Genomic DNA, 24,659 nt, shown 5'->3' on the forward strand with positions numbered 1-24,659 from the left:
TGCATGCCCCTGATTCTGGGTGACTTGATACTAAAGACTCTTCACAAGCAGAGGGTGCTCTTGGACATATAAAAGTGCCGGTTATGGAGACCATGGCTCGTATGGAGCAGAACACTGGACTTGGAAGAGAGGAAAACAAAACAATTGTTGTCAATTCATAAGTAGTTATGCACACGGACAGACAAGACAACACAGATTTGCTCCAATTAACTTTATTTGCACTTACATATTCATTCTTCAGTAGTGCCAGCTACAAACAACATTGCAAAGCACATTCAGCAAAAGTCTTTTCAGTTGGTAACTGTCATATTTTCACTCGCAACATTTCCTTTGTGTTACATGTTTATTAATGATCCATGTCATTGGAGATTTGTCGGTTTGCACAATAAAGAGGATAGCAAAGCTTCTTAGACAAATGCAAAAATGTGAATTTATTCTCGGCCTGTCTTTTAAGGTGTGTTGAGCAAAGGGCAGTGTCTAAAAGTTTGTAAGTCATATCTATGAAACAAACTTCTAAAGTCCTGCATTTAAACTACCTATTGTAGCCTGCAGTTCAATACTCTGCTACAAATGTGTGGTCGTCTAAGGATTCCACGGGATTGCACTGTAAATCAAGGCCTCAGGTGGTATGTTAATAAATTGGTTTTGCTTAGCCCTACAGATGACGTGTTTAGCAAAAGTTGGGGGGCTTAAATAGCACCAAAGTGACACTGTCTAAAGGGGGTTCATTTAACATTGCACCTATATTGAGAGACTTTTTGCTAGACAGATAAATACATAAATAGTTGGAATGAATGCTATATAGATCAGGGTTTGTCCTTTTTTTTTTTTTAAATGTTTTTCTCTTTTTTCATGTATTTTTTTTCCTATGATGGCACTGGCCTTCACATTTTCTAATCAGTTTTCATCTAGTCGTCCTTGTCATCCTTGTCAGTTCTATCAGTGCGGCCTGAGTCTCTCTCCGTCTCCCTCCTGGATTCCTTCACCACCTGATGGAAAAGAAACAGTCAGATTAGCTCAAACTCACTTTCATATTTACAGGTAACTATAGCTCTTGTGTTTCTCGCAAGTTTCATAATGGAAATAATATCAAACCACTTATTTTTGCATTATGTCTTGTCATTTTTGTGTAATTCATTGTACCTCTCCATCTCTGGTCTCAACCGTCTTTATCACCACAGTCCTCTTGCTCATGCTGTCTGGAGTTTGTTCATAATCTATGAAAAATCAGGTTAAAAGACTGCTGAGATTTTTACATTCAGATACATTTGCATTCAACAAAATAAATGTTTCACTTTTCTGAGTTACTTTTTTTCAGATTCACTCAAAAAGTTGAATAATCACATATCAATCACATCTACAGTTGTCAGAGGACATTGATTTGATGTATAATTGAAAAGTAAAAGGGAGCCCGGAGACAGTTATCATCTCATATTTGACCTGAGAAAAAGAGAACTATACCTTACCTCGGTCTCCAAGGTGATTGCTCATGCCGATATTTAAGATTGGGACAGTAATCCTAAATAGGAATATGAAATTTTGGTGTTATTTACTAGACTGTTATGAAAAAGGAAGTTGCTCAGTTGCTCTGAGGTTTTTTTCATTTCTGACATACATAGATTAAAAATCTGACCACAGAAGAAACATAACACTAACATTTTACAACTCCAAGGTGAAAACTTTAACATCAAGAAAAGTCACTAATAAAACAGGAAATTTCTGCTCTGATTGATCCCAACATTTTTTTTTCGTATGGACTCAACAGAGACACACACATCTACATCTATGATCAGTTCAGTCTCCAGTCCATCTGTCATTCGTCATTTTTTGTTTTTAATTTGAGACAGAACTGGACCATCTAGAGGAAACTAACGTGAACTCCACACAGAAAGGGCTTAGGAATGAACTCAGTCTTTTTTTGCTGTTTTATCACATCTTGTATACTGTGAATGAAAAGAGGGAAATCTAAATTGATAATTCAAAATTTCTGTGAAAAAACTGGACCCTCACCTGCTCTCCTCCCCCTCCAGTAGTTTACGGTAAGTGGCAATCTCAATGTCCAGAGCCATTTTAACATTGAGGAGGTCCTGGTACTCCCGAAGGTGGCGAGCCATCTCCTCCTTCAGGTGGCGGATCTCGTCCTCCAGTCTGCCTACATTGTCCTGGTAGTTGGCAATCTCACTGCCAAACTGATCCTCCATTTCACGCATCTGCCTCAGCAGAGCTTCATTCTGAAAAATACAATAGCAAAAACAGCCCAATAACAAATGTGAAATGGTTTTCTCATGGGGAATACTGCATAATGGATTAATATAGAAAAATGACATGTGGTACTTGGCCTCACCGTGTTCTTCAGTGCATCAATTTCACAGCTGAGAGACTGAATCTGCCTCCTGGACTCATTGGCCTCCTGCTTGGCCTGCCTCAGAGCGTCAGTGTTGCGCTTTGCAGACTCAGTCAAATCAGCAAACTGTAGGAACAAAAGATGAGGCGCACAAGAATGAACACGTGTTTGTGTGTTCCTGTGTGATTATCTGTCTGTTTGTCCGTCTGCCTACCTTGGACTTGTACCAATCCTCAGATTCCTGCATGTTCTTTAAGGCGATGGTCTCATACTGAGCCCTGATGTCCCTCAGAGCAGCAGTTAAATCAGGCCTGGAGCTGCTGTCCACCTCCATCTTCAGCTGCTGGGTCTGGACGCTCACTTGCACGTCCTGGATTTCCTGGTAATAAAGAAATGGACACAAATGGACAAAAAGCAGCAAAATATTGTAAGAAACTCAAAACAGTCATCAAAGACCTGGCAACACAAAATGATCCACTCATCCATGCTTAAACAGAAACTTTTATTTAGGTGTAAGAAGTCAGTTTAGCCCCCTGCATCTCAGCATTAGTATCCTACAGGGTACAGTTAGTTTACAACACAATGGCGTATGCAGAAAGTGGAGGGGTCCACTGTATATGCTCATCAGCATATACAGTGGTGCTTGCCTTGCAGATATTACTGCCTGTTCTCGCAGACAGGCTCCTGGTACAGATCTCTTCAGTTTCAGACCAAAATCACACATTTTCAAAACGTATCTGAACTGACATCTTTTTAGTGTTTACTCTCCAAATATAACATGTTGCTTAGCTGGTCAAAGCACCAGTGGTATCCACCCACTTTTTTTTTACTTAAAAAAAATAAAATAAAAGCATGAAGTCATAGTACTTGCTGTCTGCAAAAAGTCTTATGTTTTGCAAAATGATTTTATTCTACAGCACAGAAAGAATGACTGGCTTTCATTTACAGAAAAATTACTCTGCAGCATCTCTTGGACTATTGGTCAACCAATTGCTGGGATGATCTCATGGCAGGCACATCAGCTAATCCTGAAAGAAATGGCTTTTCCATTTACACAATAACAGAATTGCAGAGGAGGTAGCATTACTTACTTCATCATGGATCTTCTTAAGGAATTCAATCTCATCCATCAGAGACTCAATTTTCCTTTCCAGCTCCAGACGGGACAATGTGGCATCATCCACATCCTAGTTGTTTATATGAAACAAACGTAATTTATTATGCGTCGCAAAAATTGCAATATGTCCTCCATTGCTGAAGCACATCATCATAGTCTTAGTTTTCTTTTATACTGTGACCTTCCGAGATCACATTTCATTATGCTGAAATGATTATGAGAGTATGTTATACAAAAACTGACTGATTGTTTGTGAGTTATATTTTCGATTTTAAGGCATAAAGTTTTTGTCCTGTGCAATTATTGGGATACATGAAATGTTAGAAATCTGCTCTGTCATATTACTGTGACACTATAATTAAAGTGTGGAAGATGGAACAAAGCTGCTCATTTTGACCTGTTACCCGAGTCCGAGGGCACTGTAATCAATATGGTAATCATGGTCCAGTGAGCTGAGTGTTTACCTTGCGGAAGGCAACCAGGTTATTCTCAGCATCTGCCCTCTTCTGGGCTTCTTCATCCAACCTTGAGGACAAAGAGCGAGACAAAATATTTCAAACAATGAACAGATTTTCTTCAGGCTCCAAGAATCTGCTTTACACAAAAGGAAAGAGAGAAGAAATGTTGATTTTTTTTTTCCTCCAAAAATAGCCTTTTTCTCTCTAAGGTTGCACCAGGGCATCAGCTGGCAAAAAGCTTTCTGGATCAATTTGTTAATTCACTGTCCTGTAAAAAGGGTTTTGGGAGTGCGCCCAGTGGGATCAGCAGCTGCCCCTTTCAACTAATGTGGTTACCCCACAATTCAATAAGGTCATCTACACACTCAATAAGGTTATGTACACTCACTTCCCCTCTTTTTAAAGATTTTAAATGGTTGCTATAATATTGGCTGGTATTCGGTGAAGAGACAAAAACTGTTGAGTACAGATAATGGGGGTGACATTTACAAGGCAGTTATATAAAATACTTAGTATGTGGGATGTGGCTTAGCAAACTGAGACACTTGTTAACTGTCATAACCCAAAACGTAATTTGATGCTCCTGGAAAAATCAGCAAAGAAATTAAAATGAAAAGTTATATTTTATTCAATTTCAGCCCTGACTTCTTATCATAATGCTGCAGCAAACTCTGTTCCAATTCCTGATTCACTGCGATGACTCATCAGAAATGATATAGCAATGTACAATTCATGAGTTCATCCTCTGCTAACTTGTTTTGACTGATGGGCTGTCTGTGTGGTCAGTGTCTGGATGTGTGGCTGAATCCAGCTCCATCTGTCCTGTCAGACAGAAGTAGATTAGATTAGTGGGGAAGCATCACATGGTGGGGCCTGCTCCCTCATCTTTAATTCATGTTGTGTTACACGGGGCCCTTTTGTCCTAATGGGGTCTCTGGCACCGTCCCATCAGCTCAGCGGCACACTCAAAACACACCTAATGGAGTCATTGAGTCACATTGATTTTTCCTGACGCTATCCTCACCACGCCTGATATTCAATTTCTCTTCCTCTGGTCCCATTTCTTCTCTCACTCCCCTCCCCACTCCTCAGCCGGCCCCACCCTGTGTCTGGTCCATCGATCCATCCTCCTCCTTTCCCATCTCATCTCCCTTTGTGCATACACATAATTGTGCATGTTTCAAAACCTATACATTTGTTTTATTTAAGGGAATCATTCATCACCTTCCTTTTCCTATATAATTTGGTAGCAAGTAGTGTCTTATGCTTTTCTGTTGGTTACTTTCCTGTCATGTACAGCATGTCATGCTCAACACATTGTTTTATGTTAAATAAGGCCTGAAGAAAAGACATTTAATAAACATATGCGCTCATACATGGCAACAGTGTGATACACATGATGCAGTGCAGTGTCCTGTATCATGCTGCCGCTATATGGTGTCCAGTCTGCTGATGCGCCACACCCTACACCATCATCCTTTCTCGATTCAAGTTGTAGACACCTAGGGACTCTCTACCTCCTCTGTGCTTAAAGTGGATCATGTACAGTATATTACAACCGTGTCAATGAAGGATGTGATTGTGGCACTGGTGGTAAGCGCAGTAGTCCACACCTATGGATTAATGTGTATGACTGACAGAAAAAACTGTGACGGTAAAGTTTTGGACAGGTCGCAACTTTCTCTGGAGCTCTATGTATCGTAATGGTTCTGTGATTTTCTTGAGACAACATCAAACAATTCCTCATATTATTCTATTGTATTCTTTACTCTATCCTTCAGCCAAAATATCTTACGTTATCACCCATTCACAAATCATCTATCTGATAATTTATCTGTTTATTTGTCTTTATCTGTCAACCCAATCATGCAATTGATGTATCTATCTTAGTCCAAGCTCCAAATATGTAATTGATCTTCATGCCTTTATGCTACACTTTTCTTTCTTATCTCATCATGCTCGTACCAACCTCTGCTTGAGCAGGGTCAGGTCTTCAGCCAGGTTGTCCCTCTCCAGTTGGTACTGGTCCCTCTCCTTGCCGATGGCATCCATCTGGCGCCGCAGCTCCCTCAGCTCCTCCTGAAAGAGGTCAGCGGCACGGTTGGGCTGGCCGTGCTGTTGCTGGCCCTTGTACTGGTTGAGCTCCTGTTGCAGTACACCATTCTGCTGCTCCAGGTAGCGCACCTTCTCAATGAAGCTGGCAAAGCGGTCATTCAGCTCCTGCAGCTCAGCTTTCTCGTTGCTGCGGGTGGTTAAGAACTCCTGGTTGATGGCTTCAGCCAGGGTGAAGTCCACCTTGTCGTAGGTGAGGCGAGGGGGCTGAGTGCTGGAGCGGGAGCGCTGTTGGTGGTAGGCGGTGGAGCGGGATGTCACCACAGGTGACACTGAACGCATATAGCGCCCCCCCGAAAGGGGCAGACGGGAGGACACAGAGGAGTAGGAGGACATTGAAATGGGGTGTGGGCTTCCAAAAGTGCGCCTGTAGGAAGTGGAGGTATGCATTGAAGAGTGACTCATGGTTGGTCTCGTTCTGTTCTCTGTCGCTGCGGAAAGGTGGAGAGCTGGAGGCTTTGCGATAGTCGTGAAGCAACAGGACATCAGGCTGAAGACTGCTGGGGTTTTTATGCTCTCAAGCTGGCCGTCCCATCATCCTCACGCCTCCTCCTCTCTCATTTTTCCTCACCCCACCCACAGGAACCTTTCCTATCTCAATCACACATCGGCATACAAGCTTTGGCCACTCCCTGCTCTTCAGAGATAGACCCTGCCTCTCTGTGTGCTTTTACCGGCGTGCTGTCTTACTCTCTGTCTTGATAGTTCCACCCTTTTAACCACAGACTGGCATCCACATTACTGCCTTGATAACTAAAGATGTCTCCTCATGGCCACCCCTCCTCACCTCTCTGGTTTATGCCCTCATTGATACTTTGCACCGGTCAGCCAGTTTGGATTGTTGTTTCTCCGATATGATTCCTATATGCTGTATATGATTTTATTCTTGCTTGTATGTTTAATATTCTTAACTTTGCTGTCCAATATGTGTGTCAAGGATTCTGTTACCTGTTTTCCAATAAGAAAACGTGAAACTGTAGCCTAAATTGGACCCCAAAGATACATTGATTCAATTCTTTTTTCCCCTTCCATTTGTCTCCCTCCCTCTCTCCTCTCTGCCTCTCTCCTTTTGCAGTAATGGAATACTTTATTGATATTCTGGGCGTCTGGGGCAGAGACATGACTCTGCAGTTATTCTACCGTTTTCAAACGCAGTAGATCCGGTAATCCTTGTTAGAGTACGAGTGGTCAAATAACTCTAGATATTTTCCATGAACAATGGGTTTTTTGGTGCAGGTAATGTACCGGCAAAGTCATGTAGACTCTGAATCAGAACTTAAAGATGGGAGAGTTCACAGAAGAGTGACTTTTAATATAGCAGGTCCACCAACTCCATGTCTTACCCAGCACCAGTCTTTAGGAAGCCATTTTCAAACTTTTTTGTTTTGTTTTGACTTTGATGTGACTTTGAAAGCAATCATTTAATTAGCTGTTGCAGCATGTAACCAACCTATAAGCTCAGTTAAAGCTTGATGCTGATGCTCTTCAACATTAACAGTACCAAACTTTATAGGACCATATCTTAGAAAAAATGGATTTGGCTTTTTAAATGTGGAGCCATAATTTTCTCTCCCATTTTAAGAGTTTTGTTTTTTGGACATCAGTCAAAATTGCTGCAACCAGGGACAAACAACTTAAACTTGGCTTTAAAACTGTCAATAGTGAATTACTGAATGTCTCTTTAGAGGGAAGGCAGGTTTATTTCTTTCTTCTTCACCTTTCAACAGCAACACAATTCAAAGAGCTTTGCATGAGACATAAAAGGCATTAATGAAAGACATATAACAAAACAAACTAATATAAAAAGACATATAAGAAGGATTTAAAAAGGGCCACAATAGAAGATAGAAACAAACTAAAATTGAATAAAAGGATGTGAAGTGAGTATGAAGTGTAATTGCAAGGCTGAAAAACAAAGAAGCACAAGGACTAGCAACTTAGGGGTTATGATATCCCACAGTGCTGCTTTTGGAATATCAAATCAACCACTGAGGGCAGCAGTAAGCTATAACACAGAATGACATGACAAGAATGCAGCAAAATCAACAAATGCTATCCCATGCTTATATAAAAGGGTCAACATTTTCTGTCTATTGTTGGAAGATTTTTACATAATAAGTATGTACAATGGCTTCAATGCTTGGATAAAAAAAATGTAACATTAATGTAAGCTATACTCTGGCAGGCAGCACCTTCAAATCTTCCTGCAGACTGTGTCTGCTTGTCTGTGCATGTGTGTGTGTGTGTGTGTGTGTGTGTGGGGGGGGGGCTTGTTTTGCTATCTTTGTGAGGACCGATTTCAGTTTTAAATCACTGTAGCATGGACATTTCATGCAGTACATTTTTGCCTGTCCTCAATACTTCAAGGGACTGTTTGAAGGTTAAGACTTGGTTTTAAGGATCAGGTTAGAATTAGGTTTAGGGTTAGGGTTACGGTTGTAGTTCTGAAGGTTAATGTTAGGGTAAGGGGCGGGGGAATGCATTATATCATTGACTAGCCTCACAAGTATAGAAAGATAATCGTGTGTTTGTGTGCATGTGTGTGTGTGTGTAAGGTCTATGGTGATTTTAATTGGGGGTCTGGAGACAGGCTCAACCAACCCATTAAGTTGACGTCATTCAGAGCATGCTCTGTGTTGACTGGGTGTGGCACTTCCTTCCCTTTGTGTCCCCAGTGATGCATGATACCTTTAATCCTGTCCATTTATGCTCTCTTATATCTATTGCGACACACAACCGCATGTAACATATTGTGTCGTTTTTTTTTTCTTGTCTTTCAAACACACGCACACTGTTACACATCAATCAGCATTTTATATTCCAACCTGTACTCAGCACCTTTGCTAATGAAATTTAATTTTGGGTTTCCTCTTCTTAGAGGAGCTTCTGTTACACACTGTAGTAAAAATGTAGTAATCTCTTTTTCAGTCTGCCATTCATAAACACTCACTTTGGCATTTAGTTTTCTCCTTTCTAGCTCAGCATGGCTGCTACTGCCGAGGTCTGGCTCTCTGTTTAATAAATGGCTCATGTTAGTCTTTGCTCTGTAATCTAATCAACCTGCTTTATGGTCAGTAACTCTCTCCTCTCCCTCCCTCCTCCTTTGTCTTACCCCCTGTCTCACTCTCTCTGCTCAGAGCACATCTCACTTTCTATTATTTTTCCAGCTCCTGCTCTAACCTGCTCACATGGCCTCTGTCACAGTTTCATATCAGTGTTAAGAGGATATCTGAATATCTGCACTCTTAATGACAGCTTTTATAACAGGCACACAGGCATATGCCAAAAACATACAACTCAATGATTTTTGACTGGGCTGTATCAGTAATACTAACCCTCAGCCAGATGTTACCATTAGCAAATTATACTTCTGGTTCTCTGAGAATTCCCATAGGGGCTATAAATTCAATCAATCTTCCTCGACAGAGTCAGGCTAAAATAACTGTTCACATTTACACACACTGAACTCATAGAATGTGTGTAAAATCTAAACAGGCATTTAGATATATCCGTTATATGGGAAAATAAGGTATAAACATATTGGGTTAGAATTGAATTTATATAGGAAAATTAAGTTGAACCTCATTTCCTATATGAAGTTCAAGTGTTGGGTGTGGTCCCTGGAAGTAGAATCGTAAATGTGATAGTTAGAAAAGAGTAACTGTAAATATGTAATGGTGTATTTGTAGAGAATTTCCATCCACTAATTTTGAAAAGTCTTGTAGTTTCCGCAGGAAAACCCAAACAGTATGTAATTCATGTAATTCATTTAATTAATTCAATGCAGAAGTTATTGATGCCACCATGACAAAAAGAAATAAATATGTTGTTGAGGTGTATGTTTATATATGTAGAGCTGTGTTTATAGAGGCCCTAGGTCAAAGGTCCTCAGAGGGTGCCTCACAGTTTTGGAAAGGAAGTTTATGCTTTGTGATCGAAACCATACGTTAGTGACAGTTTTTAGGAAAACAACTGCCTTATTTAAGAGTCGGTAGTCAAGACTGATTTTCAGAGTGGTTCATTGGCTTCACAACCTCTCACAAGCAGGTCTGCAGATGCTTGACTTGACGCTGTTCTTCTTTGTAATAAACCTTTATATGCAATCATGACAGTGTCAGCGGAGTCTCCTTCATCCTCTTCACATCATCAACACCATCAAATAAACTACATTGTATTTCACATTTTTTGTATTTCACATTTTCTCATTTTTACAAGATCCTTTTCATGTTATAACAAGATAATTTTCACGTTATTATGACATATTTTCGAGTTGTTACTAGATACCGAATTATTCCGTTTTTACGAGAAAATGTTCTTGTTATAACAACGTATCACTTTATCTTGTTATATCAGAAAACGTTCACTTTATTTCACAAAACCAACAGCTCTTTTTGAAAACAAACTTTTCTACGTATAACACATGGAGGCAAGGTAGACAAGACGTAGTAACTGTTCAAATGTGGAGAGCTCTGCGCGTTTTCAGGCAGTCTCTCCTGGAAGGTACTAGTGGTGTTGCTCGGTTGTAACCATTAAAATTTGCAGTGTGAACAATGAAAACATCTTTAAAGAGAAGTTCAAACCCGGCTTACTTTCTCATCGCCACACAGCTTCGCTGTGTGAAGTGGGCTTGAATGTTGGTTTGTCTGTTTCCGAAAGTTACAGAACTTAATGGACAAAGCCCGCCACTTCAGACGGGGGGACAGGGTTTTTCAAGCTGTTTGATTGGCACTCTTCATTCAAACTGAATCCTTTGGTGGTAGGTGTAGCTGTCTTTATTGATACAACCAGAGGGAGGCACCAAAGTTGGTGTTCAAATTATACACATATGACAAATGTTATTACCAATGTATAAAGGAAATACAAGATGCATTAGGACAAGAGGTAATGGCATGAACTGGATAATATGCTCTATATGCTGATTGTGGGCTACAGTGAGACATCACTAGGTCCTTGACTGCGGTAAGTTTCTGCAGTTTGGTGGGCAGATAAAGAAAACAGCATCATTTTTAGATCTGTTGCTAGGGAGTGGTGAGCAATAAAGTACCGTTCAAATTAATCAGAGCTGTGTAGCTGCTTGGGTGGTGTCAAGTAACTGATTCATCTCTAGTTTCACTACCCTGAGTAGAGTCAAAAGTCAGTAAAAGGTCCAGTAATCTGACAAAAAACAAACAAACAAAAAAACCACCAAACATATCCAGCCTTTGGGAGGAGTTAGGTGACAGTTCGGTTGGTGATGCTGCTTCGCTTTTAAAAATGGCGAGCTATAAAAAGCTGCAGGGTTGGTAAGATCCGGGAGGGCTGTCAGAGGATAAGATAGAGATCATCCATGAAAAAGGATGGCCTCCCAGCAGAGCTGTTGGGTTCTGTCTTGGTTGCAGAGCACGTCCGGAGTGAATTGAAATGGCTGAACAGCACTTGGTACATGTGAAAGGGGGACATATTAACAGTCAAGGATGATTAATGGCTGTGTTTGGTAATTACTGTAATGGAGCACTGCAGTGTGGAAGGATATTCATTGGGAATACCTATGTAAGTAAAGAAAGAGAGTGACAGACAGGACATGGTGGAGTGATGTATGCAAATAAAACCAAAATGATTATGAATTGCCTTCTGAAATCCCAAGGTTTTGTTGAGAAAGGTTCACAGTATGTACCTGTCTTATCTCATATTTTGCTGCACAGAGAAGTACATGACTCTTTTTCCACACTAGTGCATAAATGCAGTAGACCAAATTTTAAAATCAGTAAAAACAGATATTGCTGCAACAGCCTTCACAAAAACAGCTTTTACTTTGGACTTTGATTCATGCATTGCTGGCCATGTTGTCAAGAGACATCTTTCCTTTTGTTCCCCATCAGACCACATCTTTGTTCCTGCTGTGTAGGCCAGGCCATTTGCTGCAGTGACATCAGCCTTTTTTCCTGTGCTGCAGTGTGTCATATGATGAACATGTTTCCACCAGCAGCTCTTTGTCAGCTCGATGCATGAAGGTAGCCTGCAAAATCATAGTCAACCATTTTAACTGAACAGTGAATGCAGTGATGGTAGTATTTTTCTAGCACACAGCTAAAACCACACCACTTCCTGACCATGTCTCCGCTGCTCCTACATGTCCGCTGAGGCCATGTTGATCCAAATGTTCATGATATGGTTGCATATATTTTTATATAGTTGTAGCTGTAGTCCTTTTTCTGTTTTTAGAATACTGTACTGTATATTATGTGTTGGATATCATTTCTGAATGTTACGTCTTGGTGTTTTGTCTAAATTAACTTTACATATCCAAAATTATCTGTGACTCATTGTAAATGTGTAATTTATTGAAAAATCCAATCCACTATTGTATTTATTCAAGCTTTTCTTTCATTGCCATTTATTAAGAAGTTAAAAGCTGATGAGGTGTATTTAAAAATACAATAGCTGAACATCAATTTGTTCATATACTGGTTTAGTTAAACAAAAAAAAAAAAAGAATATCAATTGAAGTAACAATGAAATACTGTATGTAAGGGATCAAATCGATTCCATGCTCATAATGGATGACGTGGAGCTAAAGCATGCAACACTGATGCAAAGTGAGATCCATCACTGTGGAATGTAAAAGGTGGAGGGTATTGTCACGCTTATACCAAGTCCACCTGCCAACAAAATGCCATATGTAATCAAATTAAAATATTTTTACTTTTATTGCAAATTATTTATCTCAATTTCACCCTTTAAATATTCCTAAAATACACTGTATGGAGTTTATGTACCTCAGAATTCCTGCCCATTGCATTTCTATGCATCATCTAGCTAAACAGTAGGGCAAACATTTCAAAAGAGTTAAAGAGTTAAAATTCTAACACATAGATCGAAGTTTTACTAATAGGTCTCAAACCTTGAGCACACTCTGCCTATATAAATGGAGAATAGCGCTGCATGCTACATGATATTGTCGAGAAATGTTATGAAAATAGACACACACACGTTAGCTCTTTCTCTATCGCAATCTCTCTCTCTATACCCTCTCTCACTCTTACTGGAGGACTTCTCCACACCTCCTTATTTTCTGTGCAGTTTTGGTCACATATCCCTACCGCCGTCCCTCAGACCTGCAGGCAACGTTTTTTCTGATGTCATCTCTTTCCTCTTACCGTTAGTTGATTTGGACATCCAGATTAACGCAAATATCAAACACTTCTGAAATTTAACCTGTGCCATTCTATTTGAGAAGCTATTTATCAATGTCTTCATGGGTTATGCAAAAAGCATCAGCTCCAGTTCTTTAGCTAAGCATCACGTTTTCTTTTTGTGTCTTTTCCTAAAATTTAATACTGGTATGTTAATTAAGAACTGCAAACACCTGCGTCATGTGTGTCCAGTTATACTGTCCGGTTACTAGAAATTAATGCACACTATACGGTAAAAAAGGAAACACATGATGGTGATGAAGTTCCATTTTATTCATATCCGGGTAGCAAACAGGATAATATTCTGTGGTGTACGCAATTTAAATTACAATTTTAAAACAATTTAACTGAAATGTGTTAATGTTGATTTTCCAATTGGTTTAGTATAAGTAGGTCACAGATAAAAGAATAAGTTTTAGTTTCTATAAACTATCAGTGCCAATTAATAAAAAATACTGTAGGTCAAAATAAATATCACTTTCCTCTAAAAATTGTTTAACATTTTTATTACACCTTCTTTTTTAATCACACGCTTGACTCCTTTTTATTTTTACAAATGTTGTACATTGGGCCAGTTCAGTTCACTTGGTTCACTTAACTGGTTCTGGTTTAATAAATTGACTGGGAGTTATAATATTACTACAGATAGAGTATTATGTGTATAAAGCTGATAAGTTAGTGGATTCACACAATCCTTCCCTGAAGCAGTGGACGACTTTCTCCTGGCGACTGTCGGCTCAGCAAGTTCCACAACAACAAAGGCACTGATGTTACCGCTGCGCTGCCTCCGTTATTGACAACATTGTCTTCTCTTAGTGGCTGGTACTGCTTGAACCGTCTGTTTAGATACATGGAACAGGTTAGACAGGTGAGAAGATTTCATTCGTGACAAAGTTGAACTGAATATGCAGTTTCCACAGTAAAATGCATACGCACATACGGCATTAAATAGGCCAAACTGCCTGTCAACAGGAAATAGTTTTTAGGCACCGTGGAATGGCTGTAGGGATGGCAATGTCGTCCCAGCACATTGATCCAGACTAATACTCTAGCTCATCAACTACTGGATGTATTGCCATGAAATTATGTACAGACGTTCATGTTCCTCAGAGGATGAATCCTTCTGACTTTTCCTGTAGAGCCACCATGAAGTTTACATTTGTGGTTTTGAGTGAAACTGGTTAGCAAAACTTGGATGGATGCTATTAAATTTGATACAGACATTTATGTTCCCCTCAGAATCAAATGTAATGACTTTGGTAATCCTTTATCTTTTTCTCCATCATCAGGTCAAAATTTTAATTTGTTCAGTACTTTGGTTTATGACAAAATACCTGCAAAATGTATACTTAGTAGTACTTTTTTCTCACTGTTTATTAGTAAATATTGTCATGCTAACATGCTAAACTAAGATGATCACTATGGTGAATATTACCTGCTTAACATCACCCTGCTGACATAGTCATTATGAGTGTGTTAGCATGCTGATGTTAGCTTAAAGCACTGTTGTGCAAACTAATAGAGCCTCTAACATGGCTGTAGATTCTCTTGTTTTTGTATTGTTGCCAATCAGGAAACTGTCAGTTTGGACGGACCACAGGGATCAAACCCTGGACACTTACTCCTCCCAATACTGTGTATATACAGACAGGTGACAAATTAAAGGAATAACCTGAAAAATGAGTGGAGAAACAGGAAGACAATGTCCCCATCCATAGGGCACTATGGGTCACTGAATGGATGAGTATGAAAATGATGTAAATCATATGCTATTTTGCGCAATCTGGCCTACTGACAAACCTAAATGGCCCACAGCCATCATTAATGTCATTACCTGTGCTTTTCTTGCTATGACAATTTTAAAAAAAAACAGGTGAGAAATGTCTATAAGACCCATGTCATTAAGTACTCACCTGTACATCAAACCAATACAACAGACGACGCAAGCAAGAACCATAACACCCAGGACTGTAGCGGCAGTTCCAGCTGGGGAACCACCGGAGGCTGCGATTGAAGCACATTACATAAATGAGACAGAATAACCTATAGATTGGGTCATTTTAGTGGCTCTTAATTAAGTTTTCTGTTACTCACCTACTGTTACACTGACTCTAGCACTCGCCACAGCAAGACTGACATCGTTGGTCAAGGAGACATTGATGCAAAATACTCCAGAGTCATTGAAGAACTGACGAAGGATCATCTGACAGTCTGGAGAGGGTGAGGCTGCATTACAGACGGTTTCTACCGGTGTGATACAGTCAGCATCTGAAATGACTGTGCAGACCTCACTTGGTAGACTGAAGGAAGAATAGTTGGGAATGAGAGATGCAGTGGCAAAGAGACCAATAATGATTGCATATTATAAACCTTAACTTGTTTTTTTCTGTACTAAACATTATACACAATTTAAAAAATGACATGACACAATCCCCATGCAGGCTAACCAGGAGATAACTGTTGCATTAGTTGCAGGGAACATCAAGACAATACCGAATCAATACACCTCTAATGGTAAGATGAACTGTAAGTGAACCTCTAGACTATCTCTGTGTGCTCTATATGTTGAGTTGGAGACACTTTATTTCCATTTCCAGGCCAGCAGTTTGACTTTCAGAAATATGTACATTTGTCAAATTCTGTATTACTATCATCAATGATTTGATGTCAGTTTGAATGAGGAGAAAATGTCTGAGTTTTGTAATTCCAAACTGAGCTGAATTAACAACCACAACAACAACTGTACTAACTTTCAGCTAGCTTGTGGAATGAATGCATGTTACTACTCACCTTCCCTGACAGGTAATGGTGAGGTCAACAGCATTTTGATCCAACTCAGTTGTCATTGACACAACATTGGACACCTGTACAATCTCTGCACTTTCAATGCCCTCTGCAGGATTGAAAGATGAAGAAAGAGAGATTTTAACACTGTTAAAATACTGTTTCTATTAAAGCATAATATTCAGACAAGGTCTAATTTCCTGTAATAACGAAAACCATGTTTACTTACGGACGACATCTACAGAGGTGGCGAGGGAGCCGTAACGGTAGACCATGCAGTCAGCTGTAAGCTCTGGTGCTTGTCTTTTAGCCACAACAAGGGCAACTTGTGCTGGATCTGCCTCCATTTCAGCTTGAACTTCACCTTCAGCTGGAGCAGCCTCTTCCTCACCTGCTGGTTGCTCTGAAAAAAAAGAGAACATTCTAATACTTTTGTTACGAGAGCTGTCTTTCCATTTTGTGTATACTTACTTTAGATTACAGTAAATACTCACCTGGAGCAGCTGCAGTAGCTGCAACTTCATTCTCATTTTCCAGTACTTCAGCCTCAGTGTCAGCTGCGGCATCAGCTGGTGCTACCTCTTCTACAGCTGTGGTCTCAGTGGCAGGAGGAGCGACAACATTATCAGCAGGGGCTTCTGTTTCAGCTTGGACAACATCTGCAGCAGCAGTTGCATCGACAGCAGCAGCATCAACAGCAGCAGCATCAACAGCAGCAGCATCAACAGCATCAGCGGCAGCAGCATCAACAGCATCAGCGGCAGCAGCATCAACAGCATCAGCGGCAGCAGCATCAACAGCAGCAGCGTCAACAGCAGCAGCGTCAACAGCAGCAGCATCAACAGTAGCAGCGGCGTCACCATCAGGATCAGTAGCCACAACATCTGCTTCTTGCTCTACAGCTTCCTCTGCCACTGGAGCAACAGTGACACCATCAGCAACCTCAACTGCAGCTTCTTCTCCCTCTGCAACAGGGGCAACTGAAGCAGCAGCATCAATCACAGGTATATTTTCTTCAGCTGCATCTATCACCACTGTGGTTTCATCTGCAGCAGCTGTATCGGCATCTACTGGGTCTTCACCTGCAGGTGCAACAGGGGCAGCAGTGGCCACTTCTCCTGCTGCAGCATCTGTTTCCTCTGCAGGAACATCTACTTCTGCAGCAGGAGCAGCAGTGTTGGCAGGATCTTGTTCCTCTGGAACAACCGCTGCATCAACTCCTGCAGGTGCTACTGAGGCAACCTCTACTTCCTCTGCGTCTGTATTAACGACTGCTTCTCCATCTTCTGTGTTTTCGGCTGTGTCAGCTGGCTGCACAGAAGCAGCAAGTGGAGTGGCGTCAGAAGCAGGAACATCCAGAGCAATTGCATCTCCTCCCTCAGCGGGTGCTGCTGGGACAGCTGCAGGTGTGGAAGCCATCACAACTACTGCTGGAGCAGAAGAGGCATCAATAGGAGCCACTGAAAGAAAAATTGAAAACAACTGAGCAAACCTTAATTAACACATCACATAGATCACCATTTGTATAAAAGGTTAAAACAAAACAAAACAAATGAGTTTAAAATCTCACCAGCAGTGGGGTTTCCGCAGCCATTGGGAATGCTTGCCATCAGGACCACCTGAGGTTTAAAGGTCCCGATAGCGAGGTATGTGTGTGTGACAGTGTGCTCTCTGGAGATCAGAGTCCCGGTGCTGTCACCAAAGTCCCAGCTGAAGCTGATGTCGGCGTTGTTGAGATATTGGCTGGGATCGTGGAGCTTGACGCTAAAAGCAATGGGTCGGTTCTGGATGAAGTTTTGGTCATCCTGGTTTACATCATTGACTTGGGCAAGTGATACGGTGAAGGGAACCTGGTCTGATGACAGAACAGGAGATGTTGAGATGCTGATGATGGGGATTGCTAAAGAAATAACAATTTTAGAAAATCCTTTTCCTCAAGTTGGGTTGGTAATAGTTGGATGGTTTACCTGTGATGCTGAAGACTGTGGAGGCATAGCCAAGAGGGATGAACTTGTCTTTACCACGGCAGTGATAGATGACAACCTCCATGTTGTAGGAGCCCAGGGGGACATTGTCTGTACCGATGGTGAGGGAGGAGGACGGTCCATCTGCCACCTGCCAGTAACGCCCTGGTATACAGCAATAATGGGATTATTTACAGTAGACTGGTAATGAATGCACAGTTTAGTTAATTCACACATTTTGGGGATGCTCCAGTGACTTTCAACATACAGTGCATGAGATGCTTTTGTGATGCTGCAAGATGGTACAGACTTTTTAAAATTTTGATAAAATTTAGTACAGGTTTGCTTCTTCATAGCTGGTTGAGATCTCTGCTAATTGTCATAAAAGCATATGAATTTGAATATTGTTCTTCATGACTTGTTTACCAACACAGGCAGGCATGGCCGGATTAGCCCACTCAGGGGCTCATGGATTGTGGGCCCCTATTTTATTTGTGGTAATTTGATTGAACATAAATTAATATACAAATTTGCACCATGTTAATCCTCACACAGGTAGACAGATAATAATGAACGACCGACAGAAAGGTGCAAAGAAATTTACAATTAATTAAATGGATATGGACCAACTACAAACAATAAATATGGGGTCTTGGGGGCCCCTGAGGGCCTGGGGCCCCAGATAGTTGCCTGCTTTGCCTGATTGGTAATCCAATCTTGCAGGTAAGCCTGATGAACTAGAATAAAAATCGTAAACTGAGGCCATTGTGCAAACAAAATTTACGGAGTGCCACTAATTTAATCCACATAATACTAATGATTCACGGATTAAGTTAACAAAAAGATCATTTTCTTGAGTTACCAGCACAATTTAAGTCCAACTTGTGTTTCCTGTTACTGTGTATCTTCAGAAATAAGAAGTGATGATGACATTTCATGCCAAATATAAAATGCCAGAGCTGATCACAGAGCATCTTCAGCACAGACAAGCAGTTTAAAAACGCTTTGTTTGTCACATGACCTGGGGCGAATGTTAAACTTTAACTTCACTGGCCAGAGGAGAAACTTCCCAATGATAGTTTTACAGTTAACGTCAAGTGGAGCAAAATATTACTTTACATTGTAGGTAATGAGAAGCGTAAGTTCCAAATGGGCACATTATTTCAAAATCTTTACCCCATGTCTTCCACACAAACACATAGCGAGGTTTCTTGTTCTGTCTCCTGGTGAACGGTGTGCCGTCAGGGAAAAGTCCCGTCTGCTCGGTGTCCTGGTCAGGATACACGGCCTGACCCTCCTGATACTGTTGCCCTGAAAGGGATAGCGATCATAGATCACACATCAATATAATAAAAAGACGTGAAAAGAACACTGCATATTAAGAGGCACCACAGGTTGAAATAAAGTAGGAATAAATGATCTATTGTTCTATCATAATAAAACTAACACGATTTCAAAATCACAGGGGTTTAACTGGTATTTGAAGTGTCTGTAAGTTACTATCTGTGATAAAAATGATCAGTTATCCATTCATACCTGCCTGTTATTGCTTGTGGCTTTGAACATTAATGAAAATAGCAAAAACAATGATGGTACAATAGGTTGTCAGTGTCAGAGCTAGAAAAGTGATCTCACCGTTGATGGTGCAGTTACGCGCCCAGACCACCGCCCCGTCCGAAAGCACCGTCTGATTTGGCGGGAAATTTAGATTAATAGTGAAGGTTGCTCTTGCTCCAGTCAGAGTGGGTGCGTCGTTTTTAAGATCAAAGGTTACTTCACCACCTGGAAATGAGATTACGCACAATTTATCATCTTTAGAAAGACTGACGGAGAGAAACAGTAACATTTCCGTTTTTGAAAAAAAAGGAGAAAGAGAGAGGTAGCTCACCGAACCAACAGTTTCTGAATCTCGGGTCTCCATCTTTCCAAACAGGATACATCCGTGAGTTCCATGAGCGATAACGTGTGAACTGACTTCTAGGCTCTGCGAGAAATATTACACACTCTTCAGGAAAAGAAACTATATCATGCAACTCTGTTATTCTCATCAAAAACCCAACACAGTCATTGTGAGTGTGTCCAGTGAAGCAAAAATTTCTTTAAAGCTATTTTATCTTCAAAACCTATGCTTTATCTGCAAACATATATATTTAGTTTTGGTTGTCAGTGTAGTTAATGAAATGTATAATTTTTTTGTTGCCAAATTAAGTGTAGTTACACCGATAACTACATATTTCAGTACAGTTAAAGTTTGTTGGCTCTTAAAAAGAGGCACGCACTCAAAATGATAATCAAACAGCTGTTAAAACATTAATAATAGAGATAGTTATGTGAACAAGAGCAGATCCATGTTTTTGGTCTTGAGGGGGGTTGAGGAGTGTTGGGGTTCTTGGCGGTGGGAGTCACACGACCTGCAATCCCCCTCAATCCCTTTCATGTGACTGTCAGCTGAGTAGCAACATCAGTAATCCCAGTAAGAGGAATGAGAGATCCCAGACTCTGGCTCACTGCCTTTTTTTATCAGCTTGAGAGATGTGTTTGTGTGTGTGTTTGGTTGCTTTTGTCTGTGTGCGTGTGCGTGTGTGTGTGTGTGTGTGTCTACTTGTGTGTGTGTGCATGAGAATTATACTAAGGGACCTTTTCAAAATATGTTATTGTTTAAAATACCCTCACTAAAACATGAATAATGAATTTGCACATTTCCAAGTGTGTATAAGAATAACATTATGAATTACACAGAAGTTTTCTGAATTATAGCACACCCCTTGGAAAATTGGCATAACAAATAATGTAATGGCATAAAATGGGCATGTTAAAGTGTGTACATCCTCCCTCTGTTAACAGAGTGGGGAGTGTGTTAGCATGAAACAAGCGTTAAATGACAGATCAATCCATGCGCTGTTAAATTTGTGGTCCAATTAAGAGAAATACTAAGTCAAAGATCCAGACATAAGCGTAGGATTAATGGCAAGAATAAACTTGTGGATTTACATTAGACACAGCAATTACAATCAGTCACTTTCTTTGGTGTTGGTACAAAGACCTTCATACAGCAAAATACTCAACCTTAACAAATAATTTAGACTCATTTTCAGCTTTCCAACTTTCCTTTTCTCAAACACAAGAGGACTGGGTCGGGATAATTCCAATTTATCCCCTTGAAGTTTGTCTTGTTTTAGATATTTTGTAAGTGTGTCAAACGAGATATAAAAATGCACTTCAATGTGCTTGCACTGAGAAAAAAAAACTTTTTAAAAAGTTGATTTCTTATGAAAAAAGGCACATTGAAAAGTTGTTTCACTTTTTTGATCACAGGATGAGTGAACGAAGAAGAAAGAAGAATGGAGAACTGATAAAAATTTTACAGAAGGAAAAACCATAAAACAGTTTCTCCCTTACCAGAAACTGTTTGTCAATAACTTCAGATGTACTCACTTGCCGCATTGGCTGATGTAAAAGCCAGAACCAGCACCACCAGTGCCAGAGTCCTCATCCTGTTTTTGTTAGCCTGTCTCCTCTCTCTGAGCCCCGATCCTCACCCGGTAGTCCTGAACCCCAACACAACTCCCAGAGAGATTTAAGAAAAATCTCTTCACTCTCTTTAAGAGGGCCTCGGACCTGAATTACCATAAAGTTTCTTCTCACCTCTGACATCATTGTGAGTCTGCAAACTGGCACCGCCCCCTTTAACTGCAGATATAAGTGCTGTTTTGTTAACTATTGTTGTTAATTGCCTTAACAGTAGTTTTAATTCAAAGCTTTTGACATTATTATTGTAAATTTTATATTTTCTCACCAGAGCTAACAATGTTTTTACCTCATGTGTACTGTGTGTTTTTACTTGTGAGCCACATTTAAGCCAAAATTTTCTTTTTCTGATTCTGACGCTACATTTTCATACAGTAAATACAATATCTCCGATGAAGCGCTCAGGAAATTCTACAGAAACCTAATACAGAAAAAGAAAATGGATAAAATCAGTTTAAATAATTAAAGTGAACACAAAATAACAGGTATCCCTCATGTAGGATAATATTTTTTAAGTGCGAAATTATTGGAAAATCAATGGATGCTTTGAGCACTGTATAAATGGAAATTTTGTACATGATGTCTGCTTTAGGAATGAGAGTGAGCAAAGCTCAAGTCATGCCTGCATTTTATGACCTTACAGCTATGTGTGCATGGGCGTCACAAGATGAGTGTGCGGATGGCAAATCAATGGCATCCTTTTATTTCCTAAGCCATTCCTCCGTATCCTGCTGCCCACCTCAGGCTGCTGTAGCCCCTGAAATCTGCGCTCACAGCAACGCAGACGCACCCGTGCTCAGTTAACGAGGCACATCTTCTTTAATAATCCAATCTTTCATTCACATGAGGATGACAAAACGTTTAGAAGAAGGAGCTGAGTGATTCTGGAAATGATTTTTTTTTAAAAACTAAAGCCAAGAAAATATCCCATTTTTGGATATAAACGCTTTGCATCAATTTCAGCTACAGTTTTTTTCCACTTGCTTATTTAGAATGTGTTCTCTCAGCAAATAGTCTCTAGCGAAGGATCTTTAAGTAACATGAAGCAAATAACGTCAATAAATCCCGAAACAAGATATCACTGAAACATCACACATCATTAATTATTTATGTTATTCTGATAGTCTGGGTCCAATCACTATATCCTATAAAACTGGAAAATAGAAAAGCAACATTTAAGTTTGTTGTGTAAAAACCAGAAGGCAATTCACCCATCAGGTACTCTATCATAAAGCAGAGTAATGTTGTAGACTCGCATAGTATTTGTCTAAAACATTATACATGTTTATAATGCTTTACAGCATCATCATCATTTGCTGTAAAAGAGGCAGTTTCGAGCATTCTTTTTCAGGAAGTTCGCTCTAATAATGTACCCATGTTTTCATTTATTCAAAATGACAAAATATGCATTATGAAAATGATTCTGGTGAAAAATGCCAGATGTTTATTGAAGGGCAAAATACAAAGTTATAAAGTTATACTATTTTTATTTATTTGTTTGTTTTTTACTTTTCCATGTTTGTTTCCTGTTTTTGACTTGTTTTATTCCAGCAACTACTGTACATTTGTATGCTAACTCCTGTGGGGATTTAAAGCCAAATAAATAACAATTTGAAAAATGTGTTCAAAGTTATATGGAACAGAGATGATTAGGTACTTATATTTTACTGAGAAAAAAAAATACATATAGCCAAGATCTTCACTCTAAAGACAGAGCCATTATGAGCTCTGTTATCACAGTAACTGCTTGTTTTCCCACTGATGTTGTCTCATGCCTGTGAGACTGTTCAGGCTGCACTACATGTGACCCCTCATGTGCTAACAGCAGAGTTTCAGAGGAAATAAATCCTTCCCACAGAGCACCTGACTTAACATACCACAAATAGTAAACCGTTAGCTTCTTTCCTCATTAGTCTCAACTGTATAGTATCTTAATAGCATTAATCCTGCAGTTTGGTGAATTTCTGGAATTAACATGAAATTTAGAGAGCTGTATTTCAGACCAGGGGAGTCGTGGGAAATCAAAAATCAAAAATCTGGGGATTTTATACCCGCTTACTTTCCAGGAATATTCCTGGATATATTTTTACAATGCATAGTACAGATTTACTACATTTGATTGCAGATTTCTGGTGGTTTCCTTCACAATAAGTCGAAATGAAGTTTATGTCTATTCCTCCAAGTTAAAAATGAGCGCAGTAAAAAAGTAAAGAATAATCAAATTAACTGAGTAAAAATATTGCGTGAAGGCAATAGAATTTAACATCGGGGGCCACAGTAGGTTTGGGTGCTTTAAAAATTACATAAACACCTAACCACAAAGCCCCTCCCTGACCTGCATTCACACACACTCACACAAGCTTTCTCTTTTCAAACACTAACTCACAGAAAATGAGGATTGTGTTTCGTAATTGACCGAAAGTCAGATCAATGAAACCATCTGGTTTGCAAAAAGCCGGTTGAAGATCAGACCAGACAGTCAAATCAGTTCATGAATACAGCAAGTGTAGCAGTCATTCAATGTGGATTCACAAGGCTTGAACAAACTTCCCTCATTTTTGCCAGTGATCCTAATTCCTTCTGTTTGTTGGTCTTTAGATTTCCTCATTACTACAAACACAACACGCAAAAATGGGACCACAGAAATCGTTCGGTTGTTCCTGACTTTCATCAGGATAGATTTCTGGTGTAAATCTTCTAAAAGGGGATCTGTTTCCTGATTAACACTGTCCACGCAGATTATTCCAGGCCTTTGAGTAACCAACTCTTTCATCCAGCCATGCCAGCTAGATGACAGTGTTATGACTTTGAGCTGGACAGAGACGTCCCTTCACATATTAATCTGCTGGGCGGAGACATGTCAAGCCTCTGGGCTTTGATCATCTGCAATATTGGTATGAATGCTTCCATGTCTAGACCGATCAACAGGCACTGTTTCAGAGGACATCTAATGCCTCATGACAAAGCCTGGTCCATATGTAAGATCAATATGTGGCAGTTGTACCAATATGCCCCCCATTACTAACTGCTGCATTGCAAAAAATTGCTGGAACAAAGCCATTAATAATGTTAATAGTAACACCTGTGTTTTTCCTGCCATTACAAGTCAAATGTCTGCCGTGAAAATGTGGTTTATTTAGGAATAACAAAGAGACAATAGTTAACAAGACGACGCTTTTG

The 24,659-nt window shown here is 40.0% G+C and overlaps 2 protein-coding genes across 2 annotated transcripts; both read right to left on the reverse strand.

Annotated features, from left to right (window-relative positions):
- Positions 1 to 216: 216 nt before the first annotated feature.
- prph (peripherin) lies at positions 217 to 6,511 on the reverse strand. Its single transcript, XM_040159620.1, has 9 exons — positions 5,889 to 6,511; positions 3,926 to 3,986; positions 3,436 to 3,531; positions 2,559 to 2,723; positions 2,345 to 2,470; positions 2,011 to 2,231; positions 1,467 to 1,519; positions 1,144 to 1,217; positions 217 to 989 (listed from the first exon to the last, which is right to left on the reverse strand). Exons 1-9 carry the CDS (start codon positions 6,434 to 6,436, stop codon positions 909 to 911), a joined length of 1,425 nt encoding a protein of 474 aa, XP_040015554.1. The 5' UTR covers positions 6,437 to 6,511; the 3' UTR covers positions 217 to 908.
- A 7,009-nt stretch (positions 6,512 to 13,520) lies between these two features.
- pmela (premelanosome protein a) lies at positions 13,521 to 21,449 on the reverse strand. Its single transcript, XM_040158858.1, has 13 exons — positions 21,387 to 21,449; positions 19,840 to 19,935; positions 19,587 to 19,733; positions 19,128 to 19,262; positions 17,955 to 18,116; positions 17,558 to 17,842; positions 16,859 to 17,447; positions 16,482 to 16,666; positions 16,217 to 16,390; positions 15,994 to 16,096; positions 15,298 to 15,503; positions 15,117 to 15,207; positions 13,521 to 14,041 (listed from the first exon to the last, which is right to left on the reverse strand). The coding sequence occupies exons 1-13, from the start codon at positions 21,442 to 21,444 to the stop codon at positions 13,888 to 13,890; spliced, it is 2,385 nt and encodes a 794-aa protein (XP_040014792.1). The 5' UTR covers positions 21,445 to 21,449; the 3' UTR covers positions 13,521 to 13,887.
- Between the last annotated feature and the right edge of the window lie 3,210 nt (positions 21,450 to 24,659).

The sequence above is a fragment of the Xiphias gladius genome, chromosome 21, assembly GCF_016859285.1.
Source record: "Xiphias gladius isolate SHS-SW01 ecotype Sanya breed wild chromosome 21, ASM1685928v1, whole genome shotgun sequence".
In the NCBI taxonomy this organism is placed as follows: domain Eukaryota; kingdom Metazoa; phylum Chordata; class Actinopteri; order Istiophoriformes; family Xiphiidae; genus Xiphias; species Xiphias gladius.

Excerpts from the sequence above, each read along its gene's own strand:
- pmela (XM_040158858.1), bottom strand. The coding sequence starts at position 21,444 with ATGAGGACTCTGGCACTGGTGGTGCTGGTTCTGGCTTTTACATCAGCC. Across the intron at positions 19,734-19,839 it reads ATTCAGAAACTGTTGGTTCG|GTGGTGAAGTAACCTTTGAT; the intron begins GTGAGCTACCTC and ends TCTCATTTCCAG. Across the intron at positions 16,391-16,481 it reads AGCTACTGCAGCTGCTCCAG|AGCAACCAGCAGGTGAGGAA; the intron begins GTGAGTATTTAC and ends CTTTTTTTTCAG.
- prph (XM_040159620.1), bottom strand. The coding sequence starts at position 6,436 with ATGAGTCACTCTTCAATGCATACCTCCACTTCCTACAGGCGCACTTTT. Across the intron at positions 1,218-1,466 it reads CAATCACCTTGGAGACCGAG|ATTATGAACAAACTCCAGAC; the intron begins GTAAGGTATAGT and ends GATTTTTCATAG. Across the intron at positions 990-1,143 it reads TTGAGACCAGAGATGGAGAG|GTGGTGAAGGAATCCAGGAG; the intron begins GTACAATGAATT and ends CTTTTCCATCAG.